This window comes from Sciurus vulgaris (assembly GCF_902686455.1).
Source record: "Sciurus vulgaris genome assembly, chromosome: 1".
NCBI lineage: Eukaryota > Metazoa > Chordata > Mammalia > Rodentia > Sciuridae > Sciurus > Sciurus vulgaris.
The window spans coordinates 99,800,348-99,811,916 of NC_136461.1; the positions used below are offsets into that span (position 1 = coordinate 99,800,348).

Sequence of the window (11,569 nt, forward strand, 5' to 3'; positions counted from 1 at the left end):
TAAAGTCTTTTTAATGAGTCTGATTTTGTCTATTTAAAACTGTGAGAGCCAGGCTTGCTGGTGCACACCTGTAATCTCAACTACTAGGGAGGCTGAGGCAGGAGGATCACAAGTTCAAAGGCAGCCTGGGCAACGTAGCAAGACCCTGTCTCAGCTGCTGATGTAACTCATTGGTAGAGTGCCCCTGGGTTCAATCTCCAGGACCACAAAAAATAAGCAAATAAAAGATGAGAGAAAACATTCCTGCCCTGGGTAACACCTCTATGTGCATTGACCTTAGTATCAGAGAATCTCAAACCCCATACTAGCAGGATTTTCTTTTGATAGTACCATGGAGACCAGGACAGAAGTAAGAAAATTAACTCCCAACTCATTAAGTGGTTGAAAAAGAGAGAAAATAAAATTGATTCGACAACAACTAATTTCCCTGAAGGTCAACAGTGCCTTGGGTCCTTGGCTCTCTAGATCTTCTCTGAGAGTTTGAAAACCCTACAGAGGTGCTCCTCCTCCTCTTCTTCTCTGTCTCACTTCCCATTTAGATCTTCCTTCCTTTCTGGAACTCCTTGGACCATGACAGTACACTCAGGAAGAACCAGTGGGTGATTCTCCTTCCTTTTCTTTGTTCTCCCTCCCCTTTGCAGTCCTCTTTCTCTTCCTCTGTTTCTGCCTTCCCCAAAGACTGACATTGGTTCTAACAAAATGAAGACACAGAGAGGAGAAGAGGAGGCCACTGAAGTCCCAGGTTATTACTGCAGATACTTTCATTTCCCATTTTAGGTCTGGAAACAAAAAGATGATCTCTCTTCACTTGAATAAAAACCTGGGTGAGGAATAAAAAACAGTTCTTGTCCATGTTCTCTAGGTAAGCTAGAAACTTCTACATTTTGTGTGTTTCATTGCTGGGTATTCTGCTTCTAGGGAAGCAGAGATATGGTAATCCCGCCTTGGGAAAACCAAACAGTGATAGTGGAATTTGTGCTTCGAGGATTCTCTTCCATCCTGCACCTAAATATTTCCCTCTTTGTGATGTTTTTAGTTTTCTACATCTTAACTATTTCTGGAAACATCCTCATTGTCCTCCTTGTTTTGTTCAACCATCCCCTCCACACCCCCATGTACTTCTTCCTGGTGAATTTGTCCTTTCTGGAGATCTGGTACACCTCTAACATTGTCCCTAAGATGTTGCTGATTATCATATCTGAACAGAAGACTATCTCTGTGGCTGGATGTCTGGCACAGTTCTACTTCTTTGGATCCTTGGCTGCTACAGAGTGCCTCTTGCTTGCTGTGATGTCCTATGACCGCTACCTGGCCATCTGCCAACCTCTCCGCTACACTGTCCTCATGACTGGCCCCCTCTGCATCAGGTTGGCTGCTGGTTCTTGGATCTGCTGCTTCCTCCTCACATCAGTCACCATGGTCCTGCTGTGTAGACTAACATTCTGTGGACCTAATGAGATTGATCACTTCTTTTGTGACTTTACCCCACTGGTCCATCTTTCCTGCATGGACACCTCACTGACTGAGACCATTGCCTTTGCTACCTCTTCTGCAGTGACTCTGGTCCCTTTTCTCCTCATCACCGCTTCCTACTCCTGCATACTTGCTTCTATCCTAAGAATCCCATCAGGTTCAGGCCGGAGAAAGGCCTTCTCCACCTGCTCTTCCCACATCATTGTGGTCACGGTGTTTTATGGAACACTGATTGCCACTTACCTTGTGCCCTCAACCAGCTCTTCCCAACTCTTGCGCAAAGGGTTCTCTCTGCTTTATACCATCCTGACACCCATGTCCAACCCCATCATCTACAGCCTGAGAAACAGAGACATCCATGAAGCTCTGAAGAAGTGCTTGAGAAAGAAGTCTAGTTTACTCATATGATGCAGAAAGGAGCTATATCGGATGGCCAGATACCTCTGAGGATGGCTGTGAACATGACTGAGTTCTGATACTCTTGGGTGAACTAGTGTCTCAGCTAATGATCTAAGCAGGTTGGACTCTGCTCCATCATCTCTAGTATCCTTGGATTCTTGTGCAAAAGTTCATACTCAAAAGGAACTGATAAGGCACTCCACTCATTCATTCAAATATATCAAGGCTGCTATATCCAATGCACTGTGGGGACATAAATTATAAAATTATGGACAAAAACAGAGGAATTCCCTTTTCTCATTGAACTCAAAATCTTGGAAGAAGCAAAATGTTAACTAACAAATGTAAAACTACAAATATAAAAGTACACTTGTGATTCAAAATTGAAAATAATAAGATGACTACTGTGTACCCATTACAATGGCCAAAATCCAAAACACTTACAATAGTAAATGCTGGTGAGGATGTGGAACAACAGGAATTCTAATTCATTGCTGATGGGCATGTAAGACAGTACATCACTTTGAAAGACAGTCTTGAATTTTCTCATAAAACTAAACATAGTTTTACAATATGATTTAGCAAACATGCTTTTTGTTATTTACCCAAATTAGCTGAAAACACTTCTATTAAAAAAAAAACATACACAGATGTCTATGCATTATTCATAGTTGCCAAAACTTGAAAGCAAACAAGATGTCCTTCAGTAGGTGAATGGATAAACTGTGGTAATTCAAACAATGAAATATTATTTAAGGCTAAAAAGAAATGAATTATCGAGACATGAAAAAACACAGAGAGCCCTTAAATGCACATCGCTAAGTGAAAGCAGCCAGGCTGGAAAGCTCCATACTGTAGGAGTCCAACTATATGACATTCTGCAAAAGGAAAAACTGTGGAGCCCATAAAACAATATTTACCAGGTGTAAGCAGGGAGGGAGGGATGAATAAGCAGAGCACAGAGGAATTTTAGGGCAGTGAAACTACTCTGTAGGATATAATGAGGGTAAACACGTGTCATTAAACATTTTTTCCAAGTCCACAGAATGTACAGTGACAAGGGTAAACCCTACTTGAACTTGGCTGCTAACGATGTGTCACTGCAGACTCACTGGTCATAACAATTGCCCCTCCACTCAGGTGTGGGATCATATAGTGGGAAGGTTGTGTGTGTAGGGGAAGGGGACATGTGGGAAATTCTGCACTTTCTGTTCAGTTTTGCTGTGAACCTACAACTTCTCTAAAAAATAAATTTGTTTTAGAAAATAATTATAAAATATCTAACTTTAAATCAAGAAGGTGGAGCTTTAGTCCCTTTTTTGGGAGTAGATTTGGCCTAGGAAAAGTATTTTCTAATCCTTTCCACTCCTGAACTTAGAAGCTGGAAAATGAAAAATGAGAAACGAGAAAATGAATCGAGCAAAGGACTCATGACAACACCTCTGGCACTATATCTCCTGTCACCACAGGGGTAAACTCAATTGTAAGTTAGAGCTTCACATTTATTGAGTGCCATCTCCTCTTGCCAGGGTTTCTGCCAGGCTCTTTGGGTTTACTTCCCTTCCTGATTTCAGTAGAAAGGCATAAGGTGGGTGGCATGAGTTTGCTCTTAGATCTTTTAAATTCCAGAGAGCTGAACTGACTTCAGAGTGGAAAAGCCATGGTCAGCATTGCACACTGGATTGTTGTCTGCCTCTTTGTCGGGTTTCTGCAAGTTATGCTTCCCTGGTGCTGAGAACAGGGTTATCGCTTGCCTAAAACTTTTCTCCTTTTGAATCATACAAAGAGATTATGTTCAGCATTCATGGAGGTTAGTCAAAACCCTAGCTGGGGAGCAGCACATGTGGTACTGTCTGAAAATATACTTAGGCTTTACATTATGAAGAGAAAATCATCCTCTCCTTGTACATCCTGTAAACTAGGAGAATATTGTTGAGATTATCTTAGGGTGAAAGCAAATGTTACTGGCTTTCAGTTATCCACAGGTGGCTCATCTGCAGCAAGTGACAATGTCAGATGAGCTTTGGGGGAAGTTTGATGGCTAGATAAGAGAGCAGGCTTTTGTATCTTGGGCAAATTTTGAGTTCAAACAGTTTGGCTTTGGGTAAATTACTAAACTCACTAATCTTAGCCTTCCTTTATCTGTGAAGAAGGAAATGCAGTGCCATCTCACACTGATGCTCAGTGAGAATGTACACTGCACTTGCTGGTTATGAGGAGAGCTCAGTGGATGAAGAGCTCTAGTAACTCTTCTTCCAGGTTCTATCGTCCACACCAAAGCCTAGTCAAAACTATTATCTGGTAGGAATTCAGTTTTGATTTTATAAAGCAATAAAAGCTCAAAATTGTCAAGAACTGGGAAGAACATATGGATCACCTTGTTGATGTTCTCTCGCAGATAGGAAAGTGGGCTCTTAGAGGACTGGGTAGACTTTCCCTGGGTAACTGTAGAACTAAGGCTAGAATTCAGCACCTCTGTCTCTGACCCAGACCTATACATCCAATACCTCACCAGCACAGCTCAGTGACTTCTTTTCTTGCCCAGGGATACATGAGGAAGTCCTTTTGTAAATACCACAACTGCTGCTGGGATCACCTTTTGAGACATTTGGCAGGGAAAGTGTATAGTTGTTTTGTTATTTTAGTCAGCTTTTGCATTTCTGTAAATAAACTACCTGACCAGAAAACCTCAGAGGAAGAAACTTTTGTTTGGGGTTCACAGTTTCAGAGGTATCAGTCTCTAAATGGGCAACTCCATTGTTTTGGGTTCAGGTTTGTAAGGCAACACATCAAGGGGTAAGGAGCAGAGGAAGCTGCTCTCCTCAAAGCAGCAAGGAAGGAGAAAGAGAAAGAGAGGGAGCGAGAGCGAGAGAGAGAGGGCGAGAGAGAGAGAGAGAGAGAGAGAGAGAGGGAGAGAGAGAGAGAGACGAGGAAGGGGCTGCAGGAAGAACGAGCCTTTCAGGGTACATCTCCAGTGACCTTTCTCCTCCAGTCATGCTCCACCGGCCCACAGTTACCACCCAGTCATTTAAACCAGGATAGACAATAAGGTTACAGCTCTCATAGTTCAATCATTTCACCTCTGAATTTTCCTGAATTAATAGGAGCTTTGGGGGGACACCTCATATCCACATCATAACAATAGTGTATCACATCCTTTAATGTCCCTATTAGCCCTGAGCCCCATGGTGCACTTCCTACAAGGTCATAGCCTGGAATCAGGTCATGAAGCCTCAGGGGTTTTGTGGTGAGCAAACCACTGTCATCTGGGGAAATATTTCCCCATTATTCCTTCTACAGGAAGCCACAACTCCCAGCCTTTCAAATAGGGAAGGGAAGATGCTGGGTAGAACTGGCTTCCTATTTCCATTGAGACATAAAAATGAAACATGATGCTTGGGAGCTCCTTCTGAGTCAGTAAGGGCTGTAGAACTGGATGAACCATATTCTTGGTCTCATAACTGGCAGTAAACCCCAAACCCTAGTTAAAGAACCCAGACGTCTTACCACCTGTATCTGAGGGTTTCTATCCTTAGAGTTGGGCAAAGGCACCTAAGAAGGCACCAAAAAATGAAGAAGGATAAGCAGTCTCTGAGTCCCACCCCTGCGTACCCTAAGCAGTTCTGCTTTTATCTATCTTATTTATTGCTGTTCCATTTAAAACTTTATTTGAATAAAGACTTCTGCGCTTGTATGTGTGTATATCTCTATATATAGATACACACACACACACACAAACATGTACATATATGTTTTCCCCAGACCCTTCTTTTTTTATTGCTTCCCTATTTCTTTGCTGGAAAAAAATATACAAAACATGGAATTCATGTGTGACTTAAGGTCAAGGACAGTAGGTGTAATCTGGCTGAGATGAGAATAGGAGAGAGTATTTGGAGAAGGCCAGCTGGGATGGCCAGTCTTTGTAGATGATGCTGTGTCACGGCTGCTGCACTGTCATTTTTAAAAATTACTTTTAATTAGCACATAATAATTATGCACATTTACAGGGCACAGTGTGGTAATTAGATACATGTATACATGTCCTGATCAAATAAGGGCAGTTAGCATTTCTGTCTCCTTAAACATTTACCAACCTTTGTGTTGAAAGCTCACAAACATCATTCTAGTTCTTTACAAAATATATAAGAAGTCGTCATGAATTATAGTCACCCTCTTCTGCTGTACAACACTAGAACGTTTCTGTCCTATCTGTGTTTTGGGACCCAGTATCCAATCTCTCTCTATTCCATCAACCCTCTGTAGCCTGTAATAGTCATGATTCTACTCTTTTCTTCTGTGAGATCAACTTTTTAAACTTCCACATTTGACTGAAAACATGCAGTCCTCGCCTTCCTGTGTCTGGCTTGTTTCACTTAACATAATGTCCCCTATACCATCCATGTTGCTGCAAGTGATAGGATTTCATTTTCATTTTATGACTGAATAATGCCTAATTGTGTATATATCACATTTTCTTTATCCATTCATCTGCAGATGGAGATCAGAAATCATCAGCGAATGGGTTGATTGGAAAAAGGACAATCTCTTCAATAAATGGTGTTGGGAAAACTGGCTATCTATACGCAGAGGAAAAAGTCATATACAAAAGTCAATTCAAAATGGATCAAACACCTAAATGTAGACTATGCAACTACTAAAAGAAAATGTAGGGGAAACACTTCAAGACATTGGTATAGGCTAAGATGCTTTTGGGGGGATAAGACCCTACAAACACAGGCAACGGAATAAAAAATAGGCAAATAGAACTTTATCAAAGTAAGAATATTTTGCACAGCAAAGGAAATAATCAACAGAGTTAAGAGATAACCTGAAGACTAGGAGAAAATGTTTGCAAACTATCTGACAAGGGATTGATAGGCAAGATATGTAAGGAACTCCAAAGTTCTTTTTTAATCTGATTTAAGAAATGGGCAAATGATCTGAATAGACATTTCTCAGCATAAGATATACAAATGGCAAATAGGCATATGAAAAGAAGTTCAACATCACCAGTCTTCAGGGAAATGCAAATCAAAGTCATAATGAGATATCATCTCACTTTAGTCAGAATGACTATTTTGTAAAAAAAAAAAAAAGAAGCCCAAAATAAATTCTAGAGAGGATGTGGAGAAAAGGGAACTCTTATACATGTTGGTGTACATGTAAATTAGTATAGTCACTATGGATAACAGTGTGGAGGTTAGGTTTCTCAAGAAACTAAAATTAGAATGAACATCTGATCTATCTATTTCACCTCTGAGTATGAATCCAAAGGAAATGGAATCAATATTCCAAAGAGATACCAACACTCCCTTGTTTAGTGCAGCACTATTCACAATAGCCAAAACACAGAATTAGGACTGCAATTTTTAAGCCTCCTGAATTCTTTGACTTACTTCTCTTACACAAGTTGTTTCAAGGCAACATTTGCCAGTGACTTGACCTAACTTATCAAGGATGCCTGTCCTTGTGGGCACTGGATGCCCCCAATTAGCATTAGCAACACTGACTTATCTGAGCTTTAAGGCTCAGGCATGGGTTAGCCTTTAAAAGAAGCCTCTTATCATCCACAGACAGTCAGATCCCTTAAGATGACAAGAAAAGAGAATGCTACTTGATGATTCTTAAGTCCCTGATTATTGTCTCAGTGTTGTGAAGTCCTTTGGTGATTGATGGGTAGACGTATAGATGTATAGACCCTACTGGGTGGTGGTGTGGGGATGGGAAGAGATCATATAGCTACCGCTGTCATCAGAGGGAGTAGCTGTGTTTGAGAGATCTGTCACTGCTTTTCTGAGTTCAGGCAAGAAAGCATGAAACCCTGTATGGGCTACACTGTTATAAAGGCTTGGTGGTTTCTTACAATCCATCCACACTTGCTTGAGATCAAAAAAGACGGGACCTTCGTAAGAGGGAGTCATAACTTTCATGCTGAAATCCATAGTCTAAGGCATAAAGGAATCATTTCTTGTGCATCCTTTTGGGCCTGCCTGTTCCTCTAAACACTGAGTGAGCGGAGGGTTGTTATATCTGCTTATTTCCTTTATAGCTGAGTTAGGGACTAGTCTCTTAAACACTTTAGGTAAAGCTCCAAATTGGAAAAAATAAAGAAGACAGGACAGGTGTTTTCCAAGGAATATACTGAGGAAAAGTAACTAATGCCATATTGTATTTTGAACTTTGCAAAACTCTTCCATGTACTTCTTAATTTGGTCCTCATTTTGTCTGTAAAGTAGAAATTATCTCCATGGTACAGATGAAGAAACTAAGGCTCAAGGATGCTAAAAGACTTTCTCAAAGTTTTTTTGTGAATGCCTTCTAGTTTTCAACCCTCTGTTATTTCCATTACATCCTACTCCTATTTCTAAGTTCCATAATTCAGTGTTTCTCTTCTGTAGACTTATTTTTTTTTTTTAAATCATGACTCTACTAACTAACCAGATACTGTCTTCCCTTTGGGACTTGGATGCAACGTGATATGGATGTAAGTTTGTACTTACAGTGGCCTCTTGCTGGCAACATTGTCCCATATGCATCCTGCCACAGTTTTTATGTAATGTCTGTGATACATCATACATACTTGACTTAGAACCGATGGATATTATGGGTTTTGATGATATATACCCAATTTCTGAAACCCAGATTTTAATTCATTTCTCAATATGAATTTTTTGAAATTATGGACATATTCAGATGGTATAAAGCCAAAATGTTGGAATTTTTTAAACTTATGTTGTATAAGATGTAACAATATAGCAAAATTATATGCAGTTTTCTTTTTTATTTAAAAAAATTTAATTATTTTATTTGTTCTAATTAGTTGTACATGACAGTAGAATGCATTAATACATTTTGATAGATCATATGTAGTGTAGTACAATCTCTCATTTTTTTGATTATACATATTACAGGATCACATCGGTCATGCAGTCGTACATGTACATGAGGTAATGATGTCTGTTTCACTCTACTATCATTTCTTCCTCCATGCCCCATCCCCTCCCTTCACTCCACTCTACCTACTAAAAAGTAACTTTATTCTTCCCTATCCTCCTACCCCTTATTATTAGCTTTTGCATAATCATAGAAAACATTTGGCCTTTGTTTTTTTGGGTTTGGCTTATTTCACTTAGCATGATATTCTTTAACTCCATCCATTTACCAGCAAATGCCAGAATTTCATTCTTCTTTAAGGCTGAGTAATATTCCATCATGTATATATATACCACATTTTCTTTATTCATTCATCTGCTGAAGGGCATCTAAAAATGATGTTCTATTGTATTCTCTTCAAATCTTTAACTTTAGGATCCATAAGCAAAAATCCAATATGCTATAAATTAAATTTATTCTTCTGTTTGAAGCTTCTAATCTTGCACAGGTATTTATTACTTCTAAACTCTAGTATCTTTGCTTGCCTGTGTGACTTGCTAAAATAAGCTTGGGAGTTCTATCTATTTTCCTCTTATTTTTGTACCAACTGTTTTTCAATAAAAGGACTCATTCACCTAGAAGACTAAAAAAGGTCAATGATTTTAACATGATCACATGAGGCTTTGTCCCTTCAGGACACATTTTGGTGGTAATATTAATAGTGAAGGATAAATAATTTGTAGGCTCACTCTTTAACCAAGTTCAAGTCTCCTAAAGTCCCAGGTTCCATGATCATCTGTAATCAATAAATCATGCATTGAAGGGACCAAACCATGAATCTAACAAGTCTTCTTTATAATTCAGTGTATTTTTAAAAATTTTTTTGAGATGGGATCTTACTATGTTGTCCAGGCTGGTCTCCAACCCTCAACCTTCTGATAGGTTGGGATGACAGACACACTCTAATTTAATTTTTTCAAAGTTTCTGAGCATTCTTCTAGCTTATACAACAACATTGTCTTATTCTCCATTTTTTTGTTGTTCTTATTCCTCCAAATAGATTGTAAACATTGATGGAGAGAATAACATCATCTCCCAATGAAATCTCACACATTTGGGTATTAGTGGGTATACAGCTTTCCACCCCACCCAAACTCCAGGCCACAGCCACCTCTGGTCTTCAAGCATTAAGATCAGCCTTTCCCAGTGGGTGGTGGAGAGAGGCACATCAAAGGAAAATCTCTCCATTAAAATGTACCTCCAATTTAACTATGAACAACTATTGTCTTGAAATGTTCTTTTTGGTATTTCTAAGATACCCCTTTAACAACCAGTATCCCCTCCATGGGATGCTCCTCCCACTTATCTCTTTCTTCTTCCTACTGTCTTCTCCTGCTCAAATCTTGGGCCCTACCTTCTAGGCCTCACATCTCCTGAAGATATTAAAATATTTTAGAGCAGCTCCTGTGTGCCAGACACAATGCTGGTTAGTGAAAGTACCATGGTGAGCAAGAGCATTCACCAGATGGAGTAAGGCAGAACCTGGCAGGGAAGTGGGCAAGGTGGACATGTAGCAGGTGTGCCCGGTCCTGTGTGGAGGGCTTTCTAGAGGAACGAAGGGGGATGAGGAGGAAATATTTGGGTGAAGAAGTGAGAGGATATCTTCTAGGCAGAGAAAAAGAGACAGGAAGAAAGGGAGAAGTGGAGAAGGAAAGAAGTACTAGGCTGATTTGTTCAAACAACACGAAGGAATGAAGATCCAGTGTTACCCTGTGTGGCAGGTCTTGGGGTAAGATGGGAAAAGAATGACCAGCTGAGAGAGGTTTTTTTGTTTTTGTTTGGTTTTCATGTTGGTACCAGGGATTGAACCCAGCGGCTCTCTACCACTGATCCACATCTCAGCCCTTTTTATTTTTTGTTTTGAGACAGGGTCTTGCTAAATTGCTGAGATTGGCTTTGAACTTGTGATCCTCCTGTCTCAGCTTCCCGAGCCCCTAGGATCACAGGCGTGTGCCACAGTATCTGCATAGCTAAGAGTTTTAAGCTGATGAGTGACATGATTAAATTTACATTTTAGAAGCCTCTCCTCGTAGGGGCAGAGTGAGGAAATACCCAAAATGTCTCAAAGGAGGCTGGGGTCCTGTAACCCAGGTGAGAGATGAGGGCTCCTGTAATGTCTGTGGGATTGGAGAGAAGGACCTGCTCTGGAAATAATTAGGCAAGGGTATGTTTTACAGAACTTGGTGGTTGATAGAAGATGGTGAGCGAGAGAGTGACTTACGAGGACAACTGGTTTCTGTCTTAGGCAACTGAAAGGCTAGTTAAACTTTTCTGAGGTGGTGGACCCTCAGGGAGAAGCAGGCTGGAGGGTGGGGGCTGAGTTTACTGAACTGCATTTGAACACTAGATTTGAAGTGCCTCAGAGACATCTAAGTACATGTATGTGGAGCTTAACTGAAATATTGAGTTGTACACATCTGTGAATGTTCTAAAGATCTGTGAATCTTTAGAAGAGAGAGCTAACCATTTCAACCATCAGAATGGGTGAGATGACTTAGAAATGTGAGCCCACCAAGAAGCCTCTCCTCAGCACCTCCACTTTAGGACCTGTGAGGTGGTTACAGCCCTGAGTAAGGAGAAGTTATTCCAGCTCTGGAGAGGAGAGTTTGTAAAAGCATTTCCTAAAGTGTTGTTATACTGAAAAATTGTTCCTTGATCAAAGCCATGTGCGTGCGTGCGCGCGCGCGCACACACACACACACACACACACAGAAAGAGAGAGAGAGACTAAGAATGAAAGAAACTGCTCATGGTCAAACAAGTC

At 40.4% G+C, this 11,569-nt stretch overlaps 1 protein-coding gene across 1 annotated transcript; it reads left to right on the top strand.

The window, feature by feature from the left end:
* Nucleotides 1–930: 930 nt before the first annotated feature.
* LOC306654812 (olfactory receptor 11A1-like) lies at nucleotides 931–1,881 on the top strand (the record flags this gene model as incomplete). The annotated part of the gene is made up of 1 exon (XM_079128703.1): nucleotides 931–1,881. One exon carries the CDS (start codon nucleotides 931–933, stop codon nucleotides 1,879–1,881), a length of 951 nt encoding a protein of 316 aa, XP_078984829.1.
* Nucleotides 1,882–11,569: the final 9,688 nt, after the last annotated feature.